This window comes from Apium graveolens, chromosome 8 (assembly GCF_009905375.1).
Source record: "Apium graveolens cultivar Ventura chromosome 8, ASM990537v1, whole genome shotgun sequence".
Taxonomy (NCBI): domain Eukaryota; kingdom Viridiplantae; phylum Streptophyta; class Magnoliopsida; order Apiales; family Apiaceae; genus Apium; species Apium graveolens.
The window spans coordinates 55,007,618-55,032,820 of record NC_133654.1 but is presented as its reverse complement, the minus strand read 5'-3'; the positions used below and the strand labels follow the sequence as shown (position 1 = coordinate 55,032,820).

The 25,203-nt window shown below is 36.0% G+C and overlaps 1 protein-coding gene and 1 long non-coding RNA gene across 4 annotated transcripts; both read left to right on the top strand.

The window, feature by feature from the left end:
• The first annotated feature begins 4,049 nt into the window (after positions 1–4,049).
• LOC141678488 (uncharacterized) lies at positions 4,050–6,448 on the top strand. Of its 3 annotated transcripts, none has more exons than XR_012557772.1 (3): positions 4,050–4,336; positions 5,267–5,459; positions 6,250–6,448. It is a non-coding gene; the product is annotated as an uncharacterized LOC141678488 (long non-coding RNA). The 3 variants fall into 3 exon arrangements; XR_012557771.1 differs by having other exon boundaries at positions 4,050–4,383; XR_012557770.1 differs by having other exon boundaries at positions 4,050–4,388.
• Positions 6,449–8,918: 2,470 nt separating this feature from the next.
• On the top strand, positions 8,919–11,283 carry LOC141678487 (uncharacterized). The gene is made up of 5 exons (XM_074484823.1): positions 8,919–9,221; positions 9,315–9,429; positions 10,185–10,277; positions 10,429–10,629; positions 10,730–11,283. Exons 1-5 carry the CDS (start codon positions 8,920–8,922, stop codon positions 10,928–10,930), a joined length of 912 nt encoding a protein of 303 aa, XP_074340924.1. The 5' UTR covers position 8,919; the 3' UTR covers positions 10,931–11,283.
• The last annotated feature ends 13,920 nt before the right edge of the window (positions 11,284–25,203 follow it).

The window sequence follows — 25,203 nt, the reverse complement described above, 5'->3', positions numbered from 1 at the left end:
CTCTTTTTATTGTTAATATAGTTTAGATATGGATGTTTCCAAGAGGGCTTCTTTGTTGAGGATGTGTTCTCATGGTCCAAGAGGATACAAAATGGGTGTTTTTCTATATTTGCTTCTTCTTTGTATTTACCCTTTGTTCTTCGAGACGATTGTGAGTGGGTAGTGTTCTTGATCTCTGATAAATGATTTTGTTGAGTTCATCTTTTATTATATATAGATATATGTTTATAAATTTTTATTTTGTTTAAAATCTCCATTTACTATATGTTTATGTTTATGTATGCTTGTTATAATAGTCTGTAAAACTACTGACAATTGATTTATACTTTTAGTGAATACTCTTGTGTATTTGTAGGGTTTGTAGGATTATACTTGTAATGGGATATTGGTAGATGACTTTTGATTTTTGTATGTGTGCGTGTTGTTAACTTTCTCTGTAGAATTTAGCCCCAGAAACACAGTCTCTGAAGCAGATGATGCTGATTGGGTTCAAACCAGCAAGCCATTCAATAGGTTAGTGATCTAATTGGAATATTTTATAGATTCGTGAATTGGATGTTGGTTCACGCACTCTACTCTTCTGTTCAAGGTCAGTACCTCACATATAAGTGACTCTGTAAAAATTTGTGTGTTTCTATATCAAGTTTTAACATAATTACATATTAATATAAATGTATATTAATATGCAATCACTCTTAGTGCAAACAACATTGTATCAACTCGATGTGCTGCTGAGTATCTACAGATGACCGAGGAAGTATCAACATTGTATAATCCACGTGGTAGGTCTCTCAGTTGCTTCTCTCACATATAATTAAAATGCAAGGCTAGTAAAGGTAAAGTGACGATTGATGACTTATGTAGTCAATTTCAGTGTTATTAAATCGCTGCTAGTCATTTACAGTGGAAGCTTTAGCTAGCTAGCACGTCTTAGTATTTGACTGAATAGAGTGTTAGTCGGACTTGAGGTAGCAAGTTGCTGCCTATATGATTGGCGTTGAATGACCTTATAGTTATGCGCGTCACTAATCATCACTCCCTTTGTTTCTTGTAAAATTTAAAATTGTCTAGTTGATGCAAGGGCATTTATTATTGAACAATCAAGTAACACTGAAGCACTTTAGAATATCTAAACTCTAAACTGTTTATGACATGTTACCCAAACTAGCTAAATTGTTAAACATGAATATTTATTAGTTCATCACACTCTTGTGTTCTTCATTATTGGTCGGTTGTGACCTTCGAGTTTCAAGAGAGCAGGTTGTCATCATCAGAACCTCATAGCTCTAAACTGAAAGTGGCAAAACTCGTGAATGGCTACCCCCGAGTGGTGGATTGTGAAAAAAAATTACCCCTGGAAAAATTTCTTCAAATTGTTGAGGCTCTTCCTGAGTTTACAAGGCTTGAACATGATGGTCTATACAGAGCTATTGAAATCTATTTAAAGGTACATCTATTTAGTTATTTCCTTTTAATTGCATAAAAAGAAGCAGATACGTATTCCTTTTAATTGCATCAGTGAGTACATATCACAGTATGTCATTTTAATTGCATAAAAATAAGCAGATATGTATTCCTCTGTATGCACGCTAAATTTTGTATATGCATGAACATCCAGGGACACCCTGAACTCAGCAAGAATGAAAGAAAGCGTATTTGCAAAGTTCTGGACTGCAAAAAGTTGTCCATGGAAACCAGTATTGATGCAGCACAAAATGAGTTGCTTCACATAATGGAACTTGCAGCTTGTATAGCACAACTGGTATGAAACTGATGCAATCATACATACTAAGAAGGATCTGCACATATGAACCATCCAATCTTTTAGTGTTTGGTTCTTTATGATGATATAAATACATGATCTCTCTCCATCTAACACATTTTCCGTATTAAGGTGTCCATGTTTGACTCAGTTATTCTAGGTGGTGATTCTGTTTGGGAAGGCCTTCGAGTTGTTCAAGCTTGAAGGTGGTGATTCTGGGTTGGCCTTAGTATTGGATACCCCTTTCCTTCTCGTGTTGTTGTCTTTTCTTTGTTTTAATATATCATTTTCTTGTCATTCCAGGTATGCTGATAACAAATATATGCAAAATTCTGCCTTCTGCAATGCTGATGGTGATTTTCAGCTAGTGCCTCAACAAGGGAGTAAGTACTACTCCTATCTTTCTCATATTTTATGCTCATCCTCCTACCGTCTATCTTTATCCTTAGCAGCACGAGTTTATATTTAACTTCTTCCTAGACCTGATGTTGATCTCTTACTAATTGCAGTATGACCTTGCTAAGTTCTGCCCTTACAATACTGTCTTAATTGACCATGGGGATCCATCAATTAACACAGGTTGCTGCTATCTATTTGCAGTCGTTTCTGTTAAATAATTTTTACCAGACATTATTTATTATTGATCATTTACCCTTCTTAGTGTATGTAGTTTTATGTGAAATGCAGTACTGACATTATTCTCACAATCTTTTGCAATTATAACAGGGACCTTCCTTCACAGTGCAGACAGATTTAATGAAGATAGCGAGCATACAGACATCACAAATGATAAGTCAAAAAATACACCATTGCTTGACGAAAATACTACAGCTATGGACGAGCCTTAAAATTACCAGAAATCTTGTTTTTTTAACTTTGATCATCGCTTCACAAGATTACTGTACAGGCTTTGCATTGGTGAAGCCGAGCGTCCAAATCGGTTCAAGGTCAATCAGTAATAGTTGTAAAGCTCTGCAAGGCAAGTACCCCTAACAATACTTATATAGTTCAGTATATATGAATAAACTGTTGTTTTATTCTCGTACAGGAACAGAAACGTTTTAAGTTATGTATCCCATGTAGTTATAATTATTTTTTTAAAATCTGTTTTGGGGAAAAGTAACTTTGAAAAGGTACTTATCTCGAATGAAAATGAATTGTGAACCAGTTTTATGTGTGCTATTAAAATTAATGGTTTTAAAATGAGATAGGTATAAGTGATTTGAAAAACTGGATAAAATAATCAGATATTGCAAACATAGAGGCCAAACTGGCCTATTGAGGTTGCGTAAGAGGATAACTCGGTTGCGCGCATTACATAACTGATTAGTCTAGCAAGTTAGGGAACTAGCTAGTCTCTGGGTTCCGGAACAGGTTTATGGGATGGCAGATGGAGCCGACTGGTGTTGATAGCCTGATCAGATGTCTTCACATGTCCAATACGTATCTGATTTGATTTTGTGATTTTCGTAACGGAACAAGTGGTTTATACAGTTGAGTTATAAATGTGAATAGCATGCTAAAATTGGACTCTGGTGTTTACACAACACACAACTATGTTGTTTTATAAAAAGAATGCTAGTCAGTGATATCCAGTTTTGTTTGATGTGTTTGGCAGGGGGTTGCCATGATTTACTGATTACTGCTTTACAATTCTGTTCCTATAACTGTTTTATCATAAATTGTTTTACTTGTTATTTATATAGTAGTACTACTGAGCAATTGATTTCTCACCCTTGTAGAATGTTTTGTTCATATGTATTACAGATGCCTAGGAGACTCTTCCGTCATAGTCAGGGCAGAGTTCCAATTCCTTCCGTACCAGACTCCTCTGAGGTAGTTATGTCAGACAAAATGTGGTCTGTTGAGTTGTTGTATTAAGTTAGTTGTGTCAGGATTGTTTGAAATAAGTTGGTTTATAATAGTTGTGTAACCGAAGTCATTCTTAAACTTTTAATATAATGAAACTCATATTTTCTTAAGCTTTTAATATTTCGAGAGTTTTAAAATTATTTATGAAATTTTTCAGATTAAATTCACCCGCACGTTTGTTCGCTAAATCGTAAAATGTGGTACGGTGTGCGATTCAAAAATGTTTTAAAAATTACAAAAAATTTATATTATCAGTTTTTAATTATTTTAAAAAATTTAAAATTATTTTGATAATTTCTTGGATTAATTTTATCCGTAGATTAGTTTGTTAGATTGCGGGTTTCGTGTTTGTTGCTAGGTTTTACATATTAAATAATAATAAGAAAGGGGGTCAGATAATTACAGACGAGCTTATCTTTTTCTCCCCAGTTTTATTTATCTCTCTCTCACATCAACCCACTCTCTCTCTCTCGTTCTCTCTGACTCTCGCTATCTCTCACCGTCGCACTCTTTCCGTCTTTGGTAATTCCCTCTTTTCTATCTCTTCTCTCCTCTCTCCTTCTTCGCTTCCTCTCGTTCTTCTTTCTCTGTTTTTTTACTCCATTTATCAGTTTCATTTCGGCCGCCGTGTTATTTCTCCGGCAAACTCGAGAATGGAACTTGTTTGAGAATTCTAGACCGAAATTTGGCTTCAATCTATGGGTCTGTTTTGATTCCCAGTTCAAGCAAAGTTTGGATTAATTAAATTAGTTGGGTAACTTGTTTTCAAATATGATTTTACTTTTTGTGGATGATTTGAAGTCGGGTTGTTTGTACTGAAGTTTGAATGTTAAAAGTGTTATTTTGTTGGTTTCGGTTTCAAGATTTTTGAATAGACGAATGTGTATACAAACCAGGGGATATTTTAGTTGTGTTTATATGTAATTTGAAAGTGGGTTTGAGTAACTTGTTGATTCCGGTTTTAATAATATTTGAATAGATTTCAGTTTTGTGCGGTTTTTGAGTCAGGTTTCTCAAATTTCGTTCTTGTTCTGTTTTGTTGCGAAATAAGCGAAGTGTTTGTATGATTGTTCGTTGGTTTAGATTTTTATTTTGTGTGGATATTGAATTGGGTTCGTGTGTATAAATCGAACTAGGTATTATAAATAAATAAGGATTGATGTTTGGTTGTTCAAGCTTTTAGTGCAGGTTAGTTGTCGGTAAATAGATTGTGAATTGTGATTTTTGAGATTGTTGCGTCGATTTGGAAATTGACTGGTAGTCCGATAAATAGAGGAAACGCTGTCCGATTTCTGAGAAATTAAATTCGAAAATACGGGGAAGTATCATGTGATTATTAGGATTACTATTCGAATGCATATAACCATATAATTTTAAATATTTTATAAAATATATTAGTGTGTTGTGATAAAAAAATTTATAAAATAGTTGACAACCCTATTTAATGAAATGACAGGTATACGTATTTAAGATTATTGAACCGAGTTGTGAATGCGTGAACCCTGGTTGTTATGTGTGGTATAATAATACGTGTAAATACGAGTTGGGAATTACTATCTTTCTGGTAGAACTGTTAGTGAGGATATGTCAAGCATAACAGGGCGTCTAACATAGGGTATTTCGACTCTGTAGGTTCTAGTCGAAAGACCCGAGAGTTGACATTGGACTAAAGATAGCCTGGTGAACAGTCGACAAGCTCAGCAGAATTTTCAAGCAAGGGACTTGAGTGTTGAAGTCAGATCCAGGATAGTTTAATAGTTAGGCGGTGAAGCCGAGCTTTCAAATCGGTTCAAGGTCAATCAGTAATAGTTGTAAAGCTCTGCAAGTCAAGTACCCCTAACCATATTTTTATTATTCAGTATATATGAATAAACTGTTGTTTTATTCTCGTACAGGAACAGAAGCGTTTTAAGTTACGTATCCCATGTAGTTATAATTATTTGTTTAAAATATGTTTTGGAGAAAAGTAATTTCGAAAGGGTACCTATCTCGAATGAAAATGAATTGTGAACCAGTTTTATGTGTGTTGTTAAAATGAACGGTTTTAATATGAGATAGGTATAAGTGATTTGAAAAACTAGATAAAACAATCAGATATTGGATACATAGGGGCCAGAGTGGCCTATTGAGGTTGTGTAAGAGGCTAACTCGGTTGTGCACATTACATAACCGATTAGTCTAGCAGGTCAGGGACCTAGCTAGTCTCTGAGTTCCAGAACAAGTTTATGGGATGACAGATGGAGCTGCCTGGTGTTGATAGCCTGATCAACTATCTTCACATGTCCAATACGTATCTGATTTGGTTTTTTGATTCCCGTAACGGAACAAGTGGTTTATACAGTTGAGTTATAAATGTGAATAGCATGCTAAAATTGGACTCTGGTATTTACACAGCACATAACTACGTTGTTTTATAAAAATCATACTAGTCAGTGATACCCAGTTTTGTTTTGATGTGTTTGGAAGAGGGTTTCCATGATTTACAGATTAATGCTTTATAATTTTGTTCCTATAACTGTTTTATCATAAATTATTTTACTTGTTATTCATATGGTGGTACTACTGATCAATTGATTGCTCACCCTTGCATGATGTTTTGTACATATGTATTGCAGAGGCCTAGGAGACTCTTTCGTCATAGTCAGGGCAAAGTTCCAGTTACTTCCGTACCAGGCTCCTTAGAGGTAGTTATGTCAGACCAAATGTGGTATGTTGAGTTGTTGTATTAAGTTAGTTGTGTCAGGATTGTTTAAACTAAGTTGGTTTAAATAGTTGTTTAACCGAAGTCATACTTAAACTTGGCAAAGATCTTGGTAGAGGGGTCGTGTTTATGTTGGATTAATAGTGAGTTTGATTGTATTATATTATGATTGTTGTTGTTTGTGACATCAGCTCCTAACCCCGGGGTTGAGGCCGTCACAAAGCTTATCTTGTCAAATTCAACAAAATAAACTTTTCTTCCCGTAGGCTCGGACATGGGCCTATAACAACCATAATACGTATAGACATCCCCTTATCTCTCCCCATCTTCACAAGCTTGTCAGTTTTTTTCAACAAAGTATTTTGAAGATTCAACTAATTCATCTTTAAATCTTCTAAACCTTTTTTTGGTGTAAATAGAAGAAGTATGATACTCCAATGTGGTATGGATTTTCATGGAACACTTTAGATAAATCGTGATATAATCTTCTTCCTTCTCCGTCATGAATTACCTTCCATATGCTTTTTGGGCATTTTCAATGAATTCCTTCAACCCTGTTGCCGAACTCACATAACTATTAAAGAAAAATCCATTTTCTCACTCCTCGATGTACTATTTTGAAATGCTAAAAATGTGTTTCTAGTATATGCAATAATTCACTTGCGCTTCAACCCATTTAACCATGTATACTCTTGCAAGTGATACGTATCCATAAATGATTCTCATCTAGCCTCAAAAATATCTTCGGCCAACCTCATCCTAAAAAATGACCAACCTCATCCAAACTTTGGAAAAATTGATTCATATATGGAACTCGATTACCATCAACATTTTCATATATATCCGCATCCTCTGCATTATCATCTTCATCATCACCCTCAACATAATCATTTTCAAGCTCATTTTCAGTTTTTAAGATTTCATCTTCCTCAACATCAACAAAATCTTCATCTAAATTAATAAATTCTTCATTTTTCCCAATATTATTATCTACAAACTCATCATCTTCAATAAATTGAGGGGTTGTAGATTATTCACTAGTACTTAAATCATCAATATGTAAAACATGATCAACACCCTCTTTTTTTTCTTATTTTTACGTTTATGACCAAACATACAAGCAAATAAATTTTGAAAGTTGTTGGAATTTTTTCAAAAAAAAGCCTCAAAATCGCCTAAATTTTGAACATTTTCGAGAGAGTTTTTTTATGTGGTTGAATGAGCTTAAATGAGGGAGGAAAGGGTGTTGACCTAGATAACGGAACAGTCACCAACCGCGGAGATTGTCTTGCTGTTTTAATCTTAGCCCTCTTTGATTGATGGAAAGGCTTAAAAACCATTTGTTGCTTAAGACGTTGTGGCAAACCGTTGTCCCGTGCCCATAATCTTTTAGGTATAACAACCATTTTCGTGTACGTGGTAATAAAAAATTAAAATTTAAGCAACAATATTTATGTGTGGAATTGGACTACCATATTCTCAACAGCCGGAGATTTGTCTGTAACTAGATTCCCTGAATTAAAATTATATAAACACATATTTTGAGCCCGGAACTTAGCTAAGTCACTGACATGTGTACTACCCCTGATTGACAAATCAATACGGGAGGCGTCCTTTTACGTGTAATAAGTATGGGTCTGATTCCTGACGATTTCCACAGTAGGGTTTGTTGATCACGTCATCTACAATTTTACTTAATTTCCTATGTTTCTTCCATTTAATTAATTTATCATATTATTTTAATTTGTTTTTGCGTAAGCTAAAGTTGATTTCTTAAATATTTTTTGGATCTAAATCTTCTTATTACTTTTCGGAAACATAAAACATAAAAAATTAACAATGCCCTCTAATTTCCAATTTATTATTTGATATCCACTCTCTCCTTCCACCCAATTTTCACCATTGATTTGCGCGCAAAGTTTAAAAGAACAAACTAGCGACTAAAAAGAAGAAAATTGAGTAACAAGATATGACCGACCAATAAACCAAATCAAACAAAATATTTCGGAGGTTACTGTAGTATTTTTTGAAAGAAATGTGCTAAAAATGATATAAAAATATATAAAAAATAATATTTTCGATTAAGTGATAAATTTGGCACCCCTCATGAGTATCAACCATAACAGATGCTATTATTACTTTTTTTTCTATTTTTGAAAATATTTCGTAATATAAAAATGAGAGTAATATTTATAAAAAGAAAATATAATAAAAAATGAGTGGAAAGTAGGGAGTAATTGATACCAAAACCCATTATGGATTCCTCATTTTTACAATATTGGTCGGGATACAAGGGGTAGGCAAGCTGTTGGTGCTTTATAGTATTGTTGGTAGCTAAATAAAACTGTATGTTATATATCACACATAAAGCTTTGTACCAACTATAGTTTTGTCCCTAATGGTTTGTTTTCACATGTTAAGGAATTAAAACAACTTGTTCAAAACATTTTAGATTTTAAAAATTAACTAGTCCAACGTTAGTTTCTTCTTTCTCTTCGGACTCTGAATACAGACATATGTGTAACTATCTGTCTTCCTCTATATATGAAAAGAAACCTTATTACAAACCTAAACCATAGACACAATGCTTCCATTTTATATGTTGTGCAGCGTATTTTATACCTTCCTTACCTCTGTTATTTTCTCTATTGGCCTTATAATCCGCTATGCCATTAGCCTATTTGGGGGCATATTTCCGACTCCTGTGGACGACACGATTTCTCTGTATGAAGGCACTGTTTATCATGAACGTCGCCACCCTCTCAGCCATTCTTTTAAATTGTCAGTCCGGTACGCTCTCATTGATCTAGACCGATCATCCTACGTACCACCAAACCATTTGTCTGCCGAAGAAGCTCGATCCATTGCTGGAACAACTGGACCAGTGTAATTACTAAACATTAGTTCGACGGCATCATGCATGATTTATTTCAATACTATAGTATACACCAGCTAATAGCTTGCTTGCTGTTTATGTAGTTTGCTTCTGGCCATACCTCCTAGTGTGGGATACCAACGAAGTCCGGTGACCCTGTATTATTGTTATGATCATCAAGAATGTTCCTCCACTACTTTGAAGATTTGCATTGCCGAGGTACGAATTGATATTTAAATGCTAAATTTTTAACCTATGTTTGGTCTGTAAATGGCTATTTTATTTTAATATTCTCGTTTTTTATTCATGTTCATTCTTCCTTTTTTTTGTCTGATATTCATGTTCATTCTTATTATAGACTAAGCTTTAAATTTAGTTTACGTTGTCAAAATAGTTTAATTAAATTAATTATAACTATCCCAAACAATTTTTTTTTCAAGTAATAGAGTCATAAAAGCAGGATTGAAAGCCTGAAATAGGATGATGGGGACATGTGTTTTCTAAAAGAACCAATGTACTGCATTTATGGTTACTATATAGTATATACACTCCCCAACTATCACTAAACTTTTAATATTGTTACACCTATAATTCTTGTTACCATGCGTTTATGTCAATGAACTTTAAATGATAGCTGATACATCTCGATGTCATTGTCAACTGGTCGGTGTGTTTTTACACATTCACAGTTGAAATTTCAAAAAATTATCTATAGATAGTACACAACACACACAGTATCCGTGTTTTATTATAACAGTAAAAGCTTAGGACAATAGCAGGTGTGTTGATCTTAGAGTCTTGAGTTTACATTGATCTCCATAATATATACTTGGTTGGGCTAAATCAACAGAATTAAGTTACTGCAAATATTTAGTGAATATCTTCTGTGAGCAAGTTGAAATTAGGTCACATAATACAGAAATCTAGTCAACCTAATCTTAAAGCACATCCTCGTGTGATTTGTGATGTTTCAGGTATCAAACACCCCATGGGGCGAGCAAGTACGTTTCGTATTCAATCCAAATTCTGATCTAGTTGCAAAATCCCTCCATGTCAGCCCCTTCATGGTAACGTTTGCATATCAATATACTCCATGTATAATATATAACACATGAAAATGTTTTCTTTTTTGTTTCTTTTTAGATTATTTTTATACCTGATTCAATATCAATCATAATTATTTCCACTGTCTAAAAGGTAGCTTGAATGTAATTGTAGGACATGCTTGGCGACTGGAAAATGAAAACAAGATCACCGGGGAATAATTTGTCGGTGACGGTTTCCGTTAAGCACCCTGTGCTGGGTAATTATTTCACGGCTTTCTTGACTGCGAAAAGAGTCTTACCCACAACCAAAATTAATTACTTATTCTTCTTCTGGCTTATGCCTCAGAAGGCTGCAATTTACACATATTGGCAAGTAAGAACTCCATATATCTGGTACCTGTCTTACTTCAATTGCATTTATTATATGACGATAATGTCAACAAAAACTTATTGATTCTTCTTAAAATTTGCAGTCCTTCAAGCTGTTATTAAATAATGTTCAATTTTTTGAACATCCCAAATATCAGAAGCCGGGATACATTGAAGAGTCTTTGATTAATGCAAAAGGACGTGGATGCTTCATGGGATTTCCTGGGGATTCAATGAACAATTCGCAAGCTGATGGACGTCAACGTTGGTATTCATGGAAACCAATGAAGTGGCCATGGGCTTAAAGATATCTGACACTACTGGAAAAACGTCAATAGACATCGGTTCTGGACGGATGTAAAAAAATTTAAAAACCGATGTCTAGGTGGGTATAGAGAAAAGTCCGTGTTTTTTACATCAGTTTCAGACTGATGTGAAAGACTACATAACACATCGTTTCTAACTAAAAACCGATTTATTACGCATACTAAGACATCAGTTAGTAACCGATGTGTTAAACACAGACTCATACATCGTTTGGTAACCGATGTTAAAAATAAGAAACGATGTCACTTAACATATGCAACAACGCTTCTGTAGATGGAAAAAATGTATTAAACATACTAAGACATCAGTGAGTAACCGATATCTGTGATTACATATTTATTTATTATATATACACATATATATGCACCAAAAATATCAAAAAGAAAAACAAGCAGAATCAATCAGATATAAAAAACCAAAACTTCGATTATCATTATCAAACTTACAAATCATTCGAATATACAACAATGACGATATCAAAAACAAAAATGTCAAATACACAACATTGTAAAGTTAAAATGAAATTCATATACTAATCATTTTAGATAAGAATTTATACATAAAGGCAACACATTACATAGGCCGCATACAATACTCGAATAAGAATCAGAGCTGTTGCAGTCCCTGCTGATAAGTAGACAGTTGGGAAGGGATCAAGCCAGACGCCTAATCTTTCACCTGAAAAAGAATATTAACATAATTTAAAAACCATGTACAACAGATCACTGGTGAGAATTTAATGAAACAAGAATAATATCCCTGCAATTCTCAATATTCTGAATCATTCTCGAGAATAAATATAATGATACCAGCAATCACATCTGAGTTAGAAACAAATGACAACATCTCGAGAGCAGCGGAACATATTTGCTGTACAAAAGAGGGACATCACTTAGAGAACATATGTACCAATAAAAAACATTGATAATATATTTCAGATTTTTAGAATCACCGGGTTTAGTAATATAAAATTTTCAGTTTTACTATCTTTTAGTCTTATACCAACATACCAGAGAACGATCCTTGGGTGTTCAAATTTGTAATGCATGACAAATAAAGGCCAAGAAAAGAAACAAAGAATCAACATGTCCAAGTAATTTTGGGTTTTCAAGGGTATCCTTGAGGTGATAACACGTGTTTTCAAACTAACTGCATTAATAATCTAGACATCTGCTGTTAAGTTTCCACCTGAAGAAAACAGTTTCGAGTTTTCTATCCAGGTTATTTGACCTAACCTTCTCCATAATGATATACTTAGAGCAAGATAACAGTTCAATGTCCAAGGTGTAACACAAATTTTTTGATAAAGAGAAAAGGGATAAATATCAAGTTCATGACTGATTGCAGCCAAATGACTCAGTTTGGTCACTGACTACAAATTTGACTCACTTTACTCACTCATTTAATTAAAATGTACAGGCCGTTAAAAGTCAATGAAGAAATTGGTCAGACTTAACGTTAAACGTTAAGTTTTCCGTCTGACGACACCTGTCGTTGATGTGGCAACACATGTCGCTGAAGTGGCAACACCTGTCGCTGAAGTGGCACATGTCCAAGTTAAAAATTTTTTAAAAAAAAGAATCAGTTATGTCAAAGAAAGGGAGAAGAAGCGGGAATTGAAAGAGGGGAAGAAATGAAACCCTAATCCTCTTTTTTCTTGGAATCGATCGATTGCTTGCGTTTCTGGGTTGATTGTGGAAGATTGAAGAACAACTGACTGATTGCTATCATCAAAGCACCGTATAAGGTATGTATTGATATATATATACACAATTACGATTTCTGTATGACATGCATACTGAGTTGTGCTTATTTGACACCATATTTTAGTTATTCAGTTGAACATCATCTCGTGTTTGCTGTTTACTTCGTTTGTTTGTAATAAAAGTGTGTAATCGAAGTTATATAATCTTTGTTATGTAGGAATGTCTTTTAGGGTTACCCTTTATTTACATCACCATGGGGTTTTTAAAGTTGAACCCGTGAAGGGTAATGCTGGGTATGTGGGGGGGTCTGTAGAAGTAATTGAAAATGTTGACACTGATGTAATATCTGTACTGGAATTTGAAGATTATGCAGAAAAATATAATTATAGCCCAACTGATTTGTACTACTTCCAAAATGATGGTCATAGCTTCAAGAAAGGTATTAGATTATTATATGATGATGTCTCTATGAGGGATTTAACTAAGCTGTCTCTACCATTAAAAAAATGAATGTTTATGTGGATCATCAAAATCAATCTACTGATAAACCACCAACTACTGATGATATAATGGATGAAGATGTTAGCGGTTCTGCTGGTGGTAGTGGGGGTCATAGGACAGCTGAACATGTTGAAGAAGTAGAAGAGTCTTTAAACGAAAATGATGAATTTAGTGATGAGGACAGTGAAGATTTAGATTATGAGGGGTTGACTGATAAGGAAAGTGATGAAGAGTTTGTGGAGGCAAGAAACCTGAGGAAACAAGTTATACCTGATACCGATAGTGAAGGGAGTGATTATGATGAGGAAGACTACAACAGTGATGAGTTAAGGTCTGATGAAAGTTCAAGTGAAGATGAAAATATCAAACAGGGATACATTGGCATTCCACCTGGGAACAAAAGAAAGAAGAGAACAAAAGTATTTAATCCAGATAAAAGTGAAGGGATAGTAAAATGGGAGGTTGGGATGAAATTTGCATCTATTGAGGAGTTCAGGAAAGTGGTAAGAGAGTATGGAATTAGAGAGAGGAGAGCTTTGCATTTCATAACAAATGATAGTAAGAGGGTGCAAGTAGGTTGTGAGAAAGGGTGTCAGTTTTATTTATGGTGCAGTAGGCTAGAAAATGCAGGAGGAGCTGTGCAGATCAAGACATGTCTTGATGACCATTTGTGTACTAAACCTTATGAAAATAAACTGGTGAGTGTGAAAGTACTGACAGAGATGTATGGTGAAAAAATCAGGAAGAATCCACAGTGGAAGGTAAAAGAAATGCAGGAAACAATAAGGAAAGAGCTTGAAATAGAAGTCCCTAGGATAAAGTGTTCTAGGGTTAGACAAGCTGCTCTTGCTGGGGTTATAGAGACATTGAAAGACCATTATGCTCGGGTGTGGGATTTTGGTTTTGAGATTCTAAAAAATAATCCAGGAAACAGGGTTGACATAAGGACAAACAGGATAACCGATGATTCTCAGAATAAATTTCAAAGGATTTACATATGCTACCATGCATTGAAAGAAGGATGGAAGTTGAGATGTAGACCAATTTTAGGTGTAGATGGATGTTTCCTGAAAACTGTGTGTGGGGGTCAGTTGCTGAGTGCAGTTGGGAGGGATGGTAATAACCAGATGTACCCAGTTGCATATGCAGTGGTAGAATCTGAAAGTACTGAAAGTTGGAGATGGTTCCTTGGACTACTTAGAGAAGATCTTATTCTTGGAAATGGAGTTGGACTCACAGTGATTAGTGATCAACAAAAGGTATGCTTTATTTATTTGCAACTTACATTACTATGCTTTTTGGTTGTTGTTTCATATTGAATTCGTATTCTTATGGTGTAATAAATGCTAGGGACTTGAAAATGCAATGAAGGAGTATCTACCCCATGCAGAACACAGATTATGCACAAGACACTTATACAATAATATGAGAAAAAAGTAAGTAGTTACATTATAAAGATATTTCTATTAAAGATGGCCCTAACTGATTTTGACAATTCTAAGTATTATTATATGTGTAGGTGGCCAACTGGATTAGTTAAAAATTATTTTTGGATGGCTGCATGTGCAACATACCTAGCTGGCTACCAGAAAGCAATGAAAGCTCTTCAAAGGCACTCAAAATCAGCATATGAGCACCTCTCCAAACTGGATCCCAAAAGCTGGTCAAAAGCATTTTTTCAGAATAAATGTGATGCTGACAATGTGGAGAATAATATGTCAGAGTGCTTTAATTCCTGGATAGTTAATGAGAGGTACATTATCTCACAATTATTTATTGCATATTTTCTGATTTATTTTATATTTATCTGATTTTTTTTAATAATGTTTGTAGGTACATGCCAGTTCTTACAATGTTGCAGGAACTTCATTTCAAAATAATGAGGAGAATCAGGACAAATAGGGAGGCTATGCAACATGCTGACATTGTCATTTGCCCCAGAATAAAGGGTAAGCTTGACATTTCAGTAAAAAACTCTAGAAAGTGGCATGCCAGTTGGGATGGGGACAAAAAGTATATGGTAAAATTTGGCACAAAAGCAGTGACTGTCAACTTAGAAGATAGGACTTGTGATTGTAGGGCATGGGACCTAACAGGGATCCCATGTTCCCATGCTGTGGCTGCTATACATGATAGGAGACATCAACCTATCATGTATGTTTCAAAGTATTACACTAAAGAAATGTATATGAAGTCTTACAATCAAACCTTGCAAGCTTTAAGAGGGGAGGATTTTTGGGAGATGACAGACAAAGCAGTGATGTTGCCACCTGACATTCCTAAGAAATTAAGAGGGAGGCCCAAAAGATTAAGGAGAAGAGAGCATTGGGAGGGGGGTAGTCAAAGTAAATCTACAGAGGGAGTGCCTGGTTTGCAGAAACTAACTAGTGGGAAGAAAATGCATTGCAGTTTGTGTAGACAAGCAGGACACAAGAAGCCTAAGTGCCCACAGAACCAACAGAACAGGGGGGGAAATGAAGCTGAAAAACAAGATGAAGGTGGTGAAGGTGGTGAAGGTGGCCAAGAGGAAGGAGAATCTGAACAGAGACAGGGACAAGAGGAGAGGCCTAGGACTAAGTTGCCAGTAAGGAGGGCCTTACCAGGTATTGTCATTGGAGAACCAAGGGAAACATCCAAGGTTAAAGCATCTACTGGGAAAGGGAAGGGGAAAGAACAGATGAAGAACAAGTCTCAAACCAAGAGAAAAGATAGGCCCTTCTGGATGGCCAAAAAATGTCAGCAAAAACAAATTGAACCAGTGATTGAGGAGGAAGAATTTGCTGGTCAGCTAGAAGACATCCTTGCAGCCTATGATGACAACATTCTTCATGAGACATATGATGACTTGATTGAGGCTTCTAAAGAAAGCAACAAAGTGCCTAGCAACCATGAAACCTTGACTACTCAACCTACTCCAAGGACTCAGTCATTTCAGGAAATGCTCTTAGGAGCTTGTGGAGGTAAACTATTCATGCCTAATCCTGGGTTTGTGTCAACAGGCCATATGCCAAATGGGACTCCATGTGTTAGTACTCCACCATTTAAACATGGTGATGCACTTGTAACTCCTACTATGGCAGCAGATGGACCAAGTATAGAGAAAACCATGGAAGGCCTTGTTGAAGAAGGTGCTGAAGTAGACAGTGGAGAAGAAGGTGATGAAGAATCTGAAGAGGTAGATCATGAAGAATTAGAAGGAGAAGAAGAGGGTGATGAAGTCATGTCTGGAGAAGAAGAAGAAAGCAATGAAGATGAGGTGGAACCAGAACCAAGGAGGAGCAACAGATTATGGTTGAAGACAAAGTTCACTTTTAAAAATACGTCGGATGATCCTGTCAACCTTGATGATGATTAAGGGTTTTTAATTATGAACTTTATAGTTTTGGGTTTAGTGTAATAAGTCCCAAACAATGTACTTATGTTAAGTATGGTCAGTTGAATCATAACTTTGGGATGGCTATATTTTTGTCTTAAGTATGGTCAAGTAGACCTCATTTTGGTATGGTTAAGTATGTAAAACTTATGTTTCAAAATTTGGGACCATGTAATGACTGAATGAAGTTATCTACATTAGCAGCTTATTTCACACCAATCTTCATAATGCTATAATTGCATTCATTCCATTCATTTAAATATTGCTAGTACATGGACATTGAGCCATACTGATGCATTACAATTGCATAAAATTCATCAGTGGCAACACAATATGAAGCCATCCACTAACTGAAATTCACACCACTAACATACAAATTACATAACATAGAGCCATCCACCATTCACATTCTTCTTCTGCTGGGACTTCATCACCAACACAGCAATGAACACAACAGTTACAAATCCAAATATCTTTAGTATCTTCCAATACTTGCCAAATTTCACTTTCTTCTCCCTGTTCTTTCTTCTTTGCTACTTTTTCTTCGAGCATCACAATCTTCTCTTCGAGCAACTCTATCTTTGCTTCTAAGTAAATTCTTCGATTATTGAGATGAGTGATAACTTCAGCATTCCTTCCCCGAAACTCCGTATCATACAATTGAAAATAGTCACACTTGCTATCCTGCAAGTTTCAAATTTTAATTTTTTAATTCAAAATTAATTCACTAACATCATCTTTAATGCTATCACAAATGTCTTACTTGGGAGTGAGAACACGTATAAAACCTTCGTCCTGGATTTCTCAAGGACCAAGACGTATACATTTTCCCCCTATCACCACAATCGCAAATGAACCCAGAAGAGCTTCTTGAGGACATGGGGTGAGAAGATCTTGCTGTGCTTGTTGTTGCCATGGAAAAGAAGAACCCTAAAATATTTAGGGGATAAATATCAAGTATGGGTTGTATGTATATGTATGTAAAGGGCAGATGTAGCCGTTGTACAGTCCACGTCATCTACAGCTCAGCTGATTGGTCTCTGTTCATGCCACATCAGATCTGACCGTTACAATCTTCATTGACTTTTAACGGCCTGTACATTTTAATTAAATGAGTGAGTAAAGTGAGTCAAATTTGTAGTCAGTGACCAAACTGAGTCATTTGGCTGCAATCAGTCATGAACTTGATATTTATCCCAAAGAGAAAACTGCTTACCCTAACAAATTAAGGGGATAAGCATACTTAATGTCACAAACAGATGAACTTTACCTTGTGAAAGTTAAAAATTAAATCCAGCTCGCACACCTAATAATAACAGCAGACATAAGAATCAATCACACGGTAAATTAAGCAGTTCATAGTTTATGATAATTCATGTATTCGCAGGGCTCACACTTCCAAAATAACGATCTAAAATCTCCACATAATGATGGATAATTTCAAGGACTTCTGATTCATTATCATCTTGATTAATGCACATCCAGAAATAAAGGCTCGCATCTTTGCGGGATCCACCCTAATTCCTTTACTTCCAATTATATGTCCTAAAAATTGAACTTCTCTTAACCAAAACTAACACTTTGAGAACTTTGAATACAATTTCTCGTGTCTAAGAATCTCCAAAACTATCCACAAGTGTTGCTCGTGCTCTTCTTCCGTCTTCGAATATATTAAAATATCATCAATGAACACCACAACAAACTGGTCCAAGTATTTCTTGAAAACTCGATTCATCAAGTCGATAAAAGCTATAGGGGCATTTTTTAATCCGAAAGGCATTACTAAAAACTCATAATGTCCATACCTCATCCTAAATGTCATCTTTGGGATGTCTTCTGGCTTAATCTTTAATTGGTGGTATCCAGATCTCAAATCAATATTTGAAAAACACCTTGCACCTTTCAGTTGGTCAAATAAATCGTCTATTCTTGGCAATGGATACCAATTCTTAATCGTCATTTTATTCAACTCCCGTAGTCGATACAGAGTCTCATGCTTCCATCTTTCTTCTTTACAAAAAGAACTGGCGCTCCCCATGGCGACGTACCGGGCCTTATGACTCCTTCATCTCTACTGGTGCCATTCTATAAGGTGCTTTCGAAACGGGTTCAGTTCCTGGGGCAAGATTAATCTCAAACTCAATTTGTCGATCTGGCGGTAGTCCTGGTAATTCCTCTAGAAACACATCGGGAAACTCTCTCACTACTGTATCTCCTCCATGATAGGAACTCCCTTTTCTGAATCTACTACATAGGCTAAATATGCTTCAAAACCTTTCCTAAGTAGCTTGCTTGCTTGAATAACGGTGAGAAATAGCTGCTCTTGCTTCTGGCCCTTAAATATCACCTTACTCCCATTCCTTGCTCGATGATAGACCTTCTTAGATCTACAATCTATCTGAGCATTATTCTTTCCTAACCAATCTATTCCTAATATTATATCAAACTCCCGTAACTTGAAAAGTATCAAGTCAAGTGAAAACTTATGCCCGGAGATGTCAATCTCACATTGAGGGCAAAATTGACTCACAGGTATCTATTCTTGTTTGGAAATTACTATGTTCATCGCTTCACTCATATCCTTCTTATCACAGTTTAATCTATTAGAAAAAGTTTCTGATATAAAAGACTTTATAGCTCCTAAATCAATCAATTCTTTAGCTTCAACACTATTTATCGAAAGCTTACATGCTATCACCTCAGAATTCTGAACAGCATCCTTCATCTTCAGATTAAAAGTCCTTGATGATGCTTGGGGAGTATCTGCAGGTGGTGGAGGTAACTCCAACATTTCTGGTGGTGCTGCTGTGCTGGTGCTGGCTATAGTCATCATGCTCTTGATTAATCCGGTGGACCTGCACTCCTTGGCGATATGTCCAATGTTTCCGCACTTGTAGCATGTTGCTCCAGGTTTCTGTACTTTACACTCATTGGCCAAATGTCCCTTCTGATTACATCGATAACATGTCATGTTGATCTTGTTGGAAATTCCTGGATGCTTTTTCCCACAATACCTACATTCGACCCTTGGTTGTTTGTCATCGTACACTTGACCTTGATTCTGCTGATGGTTTCCCTTATTGTCTTGTCTCTTGTTCACTTCCTCTTTCTTCTGTGCATTCTATCCTTTCTGTAATCCAATTTTCTTCACGTTTCTATCTTACTGGTACCCCAATTCTGCCCTTTCCTTCTGATCAAACACTTTTCTCTTCTTAACATCTCTTTCCTTTCTGGATTGTGCTCCATTACTTTCAATCAATGTTGCCTTCTGGACTACCCCAGCATAGGTACCAATCTCAAACATCGACACTCTATCTCGAGTCCAATATTCGAGCCCTTGTTGAAACCTCCGAGTCTTCTCTTCATCAGTATTCACATACTTAGTCACAAATCTTGACAATTCAGTAAACTTCTTCTTATATTCCAAGACTGTCATACTTCACTGTTTCAATTCCAGGAATTTCATCTCCATCTGTTTCTGCATAAACCGGGGGTAATATTTTTCCAAGAATAACTCCTTAACCTAGTCCAAGTAACCGGTTGAACTTCTTCCAAAGCTTTGACTGAATCCCACCAATAAATTGCTTCCCCTTTCAAGAAATATGCGGCATAAACGGTCTTCTGTTCTACCCATAGTCGAACCAATTCCAAAGATCTCTCCATTTCTCTTCTCCAAGTGTTGGCTACTACGGGATCAGTGATATCATGAAAAGATGGAGGGTTCACATTCTGAAAATTTTTGAAAGTCATAACTTGTTGAGGTGGCTCTGGTGGATCTGGTTGATGTTGGTATTGATCATGATTCTCTTGATTTCGAAATTATTGTTGTTGGAATTTTTATTGAAGAGTTTGTTATTATTGAGCAATTGCATTAGTCTGTTGTTGTAGAGTTTCCAATATTCGAAGGATATTGGGGTCGGTTGCAGAAGCAGTACTGGTTTGCTTTGTCTTTTTAGGAGGCATATTTCTGAAAAAAGAAAATTTGTAACAAGCAGGTGTGATTATGACAGATATTTCAAAGCTAGGTTATCACAGGGTTAATTTGATCACATGATGTCTAGATTTTAGAAAAGTTATACATGATTATAAGTAGGAAAGCGAAAATATAGGGAAAATTGGGACAATAGAAATGCATAAGTACGCTCAAAACAATTACAATATTCGCAAGCATGATTCTGATACAGATATTGATTCTTAATCGTCATTTTGTTCAACTCTCGGTAATCGATACAGAGTCTTATGCTTCCGTCTTTCTTCTTTACAAAAAGAACGGGCGCTCCCCATGGCGACGTACTTGGCCTTATGACTCCTTTATCCAAAAGTTCTTGTATCTGACTTGCTAACTCCTTCATCTCTTCTGGTGCCATTCTATAAGGTGCCTTCAAAACGGGTTGAGTGCCTGGGGCAAGATTAATCTCAAACTCAATCTGTCGATCTGGCGGTAGTCCTAGTAATTCCTCTGGAAATACATCGGGGAACTCTCTTACTACAGGAACTTTGAATCTACTATATAGGCTAAATATGCTTCGCATCCTTTCCTAAGTAGCTTGCTAGCTTGAACAGCGGTGAGAAATAGTTGCTCTTGTTTCTGGCCCTTAAATATCATCTTACCTCCATTATTTACTTGAAGATAGACCTTCTTAGATCTACAATCTATCCGAGCATTATTCTTTCCTAACCAATCCATTCCTAATATTATATCAAACTACCCTAACTTGAAAAGTATCAAGTCGACTGAAAACTTATGTCTGGAGATGTCAATCTCATATTGAGGGAAAAATTGACTCACCGGTATCTTTTCTTGATTGGAAATTTGTTGTGAATATGTTGTGTACTTGATGATTACCTAAACAAAACATCTAAGTAGATTTTACTTAGTGAAATAATGTAGCACTCGACGGATAAGAATTATAGTCTCGACGGATAACTCATTATAGTCCCGACGGATGATTAACTTATTATCCATCGAGTGAGTAGCTTATGTAATAATAAGTTTGTAGCACAGTGTTGTATGCACCTTTGTATAGAATCTGGAGTAGCATATAAGTCATGTTGACTTTAACTAGATATGCAGAATAGGTTGATTAACTATACATAAGCAATGTCTTGTAATTCTGTATAAGTGAAATGAAGTCAAGTGACAAAATAGCTACCAACAGATGATTAATAAAGCTTCGACGGATGACCAAAATAGCTACCAACGGATGCTTAACAAAGCTTCGACGGATGATCAAATTACTATCAACGGATGTTTAACATAGCAGTCGACGGATGATCAATTAAGTCATCGACGGATGATCTGAAAGTCGACAGATGATCATATCAAGATTCAAACATCAGTTGAACAGTGAAAGCTGACACACAACCGTTGAGTTGGATACAAGTACACTGTGGAAGCCCATTATCTGGGTAATAAAGGACGAAAAGTAGCAAAGATCAAGACTGTTAGATTTTATATTTATTCAGTTCTTTTGACTTTGTAATCTTGGTAATATATAAACCAAGAGAGTAGTAAATAGAAAAATAACTGAAAAAGCTAAGAAACAACAACAGAGAAATCTTTGTAAGCACTATCTTTAGCATTTCCTGTGTTCTTAGCAGTTCTATTTTGTAAGCAGCTGTGAGCATTTCTGCACATGGAGTCCTCTCGATATATTATATATATCTCTGGTGGAATTGTTTAAATCCACCAGAAAGTTTCTAAAGGCTCTTGTTTTTAATTACTTATGTTTTGATTCATTCAAGTTTACATTCCGCATTGTGCTAATCAAAACAAATATATCCATAATCGAGTTGAACATTTTATTTCAAGAAAAAGGTTCAAGAATTCCATTCAACCCCCCTTCTGTAATTCTTGCTATATTGTTAAGGGACTAACAATTGGTATCAGAGCAAGCTCTTAATCTACAAAGAGTTTAAAGATCAAAACAATTCAGCAAGAGGAACAAGAAAGATGTTGGAGTGAAGATTCCTTTTCTTGATAAAGATAATTACCATCATTGGAAGGTAAAGATGCATCTTCATATGCTTTCTCAAGATGAGGCCTATGTGGACTGCATAAAAAGAGGCCCTCATGTTCCAATGAGAGCTGCAACAGGAAATGAACCATCTGTTCCAAAGCCAAGGCATGAATGGTCTGATCCTAATATTGAACAAGTCAGGAAAGATAAAAAGGCCATGAACATTCTGTTCAATGGTGTTGATGCAGACATGTTTGATAACATCATCAACTGGAAGACTGCCAAGGAAGTTTGGGACACAATACAGATAATCTGTGATGGTACTGAGCAAGTAAGAGAAAATAAAATGCAGCTCCTGATTCAGCAATATGAGCATTTTCACAATGAAGAAAGTGAGTCACTCACTGACATTTTTAGTAGATTCCAAAAGCTACTAAATGCTCTTAAATTGCATGGAAGAGTCTATCAGACTAAAGACTCCAATCTGAAATTTCTCAGATCTCTTCCAAAGGAATGGAAACCAATGACAGTCTCATTGAGAAACTCACAAGATTATAAGGAGTTTACTTTGGAGAGACTGTATGGCATTTTGAAGACCTATGAGCTTGAGATAGAGCAGGATGAAAGAATGGAGAGAGGAAAGAAGAAAGGGGGATCCATTGCACTGGTGGCTGAACTGGAAAAGGAGAAGGAAGTGAAGATGGAAGCTGTGGAATCAACTTTAAAGGCCTGTGAAAGCAAGGGTAAAGGGCTAGCTGCAGAAAGTGAAGATTCATTGAGTCAAGATGACATGGAGGACATTGATGAGCACCTAGCATTCCTTTCAAGAAGATTTGCCAAGCTCAAGTTCAAGAAGAACTTTGGAGCTGCCAAGCTAAATAGAAACATGGTGGATAAATCAAAATTCAAGTGTTTCAAATGTGGCTTGGCAGGGCATTTTGCAAATGAGTGTAGAAAGTCAGATTCCAGTAAGAAAAAATTTGAGTCTGTGGATTATAAGCAAAAATACTTTGATCTACTCAAACAGAAGGAAAGGGCTTTTATTACACAAGAGAATGACTGGGCAGCTGATGGTTTGGATGAAGATGAGGATGTCAGCTATGTCAATCTAGCCCATATGGCCAAGTCTGATGAAACAGAGACAAGTTTCTCAAGCAATCAGGTAATCACTACAAACCTTGCACATTTATCTAAAGCTGAGTATAATGATGCAATAAATGACATGTCTACAGAATTGTATCATTTGCGTGTTACACTTAAGTACCTCACTAAAGAAAATGCTAAAATCAAAGAAAATAACTTGTTTTTGAGTGAGAGGAATAATGTGCTTGAGTCTTAGTTTGTTGAGTTTGAGAAACTAAAAATTGAGTGTAGAATTGCCAAGGAGGAATTAACCGAGTCCTTGAAAAAGGAAGAACTTTTAAAGAAGCAACTCGATCGTGAACATGAGGTGATTAAATCATGGAAAACATCCAGAGATGTTCATGCTCAAATCACCAAGGTTCAAGGAATTGAGTCTTTTTGTGATGAAGCTTGGAAAAAGAATAAGGAGAAACTAGAACCTATTTTGGTAGATGGATTGCTGACAGATGTAGACTCGACGAATGATGAGGACTATCCGTCGGATAACAAAAAGTGTTATCCGTCGAATGATAAAAATCCTCATCCGTCGGCTGTGAGCAAACCCATTAGCAGAGCCAAATTAACCAAGCTAAATAAAAAGTATGGGTCTGTTTCCAAGAACTTTGTTTCAGGAGAGTCAAGTCAAGCCAAGAAAGGGAAGAAGGCTAATGTTGATCACATGACTGTCAAACAGTTAAGTGACAGACTTGAGAAGATAGAGGTAAAAACAGAGACTAAAAAGAAAAACAGTAGGAATGGTAAAGTAGGGATTAACAAACATAATAACTACACACCTGACAAATATGCTCCTAGAAAAATCTGTGTCAAATGTGGTAGTGTAAATCATTTGTCTGTTAATTGCAAATCTGCCATGCCTACTCCCATGTCTGTTCAGCCTCAATTCTCTAACATGAATGCCATGCCTCCCATGCCTGTTAATGCCATGCCTACACAGAACATGAATGCACAGTTTGCTAATATGCCATTTGCACCTAATCCATATTATGCTGCATACAATATGCCTCAAATGCCATTTAGCATGCCTTACTGGAATAACATGTTTGCACCAAGCATGCCATTTCCTGTTAGCCATAACATGCATGATAATTTTGTTGCATCTAGTGGTTTCAAAGGCCCAACCCAAATGACTAAGGAAGAATCTGAAATTCCTAAGTCAAAATAGTTAAGACCTAAGAAATAGAAGAAGAAAGCTAACAAGGCAGGACCCAAGGAAACTTGGGTACCAAAATCAACTTGATTTGATTTTGATGTGTGCAGGGAAACAGAAGGAATCTTTGGTACTTGGATAGTGGTTGTTCAAGACACATGACTGGTGATTCTACCCTGCTCGCAGAGTTTGAAGAGAGAGCTGGCCCAAGTATCACTTTTGGAGATGACAGCAAAGGTTATACAGTGGGATATGGCTTGATTTCAAAGGACAATGTCATCATTGAAGAGGTTGCCTTAGTGGATGGTCTCAAACACAATCTGTTGAGTATCAGCCAGCTTTGTGATAAAGGCAACTCAGTAACCTTCAACAAAGAAACCTGTGTTGTGATTAATAATCAAAACAACAAGTGGTTTCTCAC

Excerpts from the sequence above, each read along its gene's own strand:
- LOC141678487 (XM_074484823.1), top strand. The coding sequence starts at position 8,920 with ATGCTTCCATTTTATATGTTGTGCAGCGTATTTTATACCTTCCTTACC. Across the intron at positions 9,222-9,314 it reads GCTGGAACAACTGGACCAGT|TTTGCTTCTGGCCATACCTC; the intron begins GTAATTACTAAA and ends CTGTTTATGTAG. Across the intron at positions 10,630-10,729 it reads CAATTTACACATATTGGCAA|TCCTTCAAGCTGTTATTAAA; the intron begins GTAAGAACTCCA and ends TAAAATTTGCAG.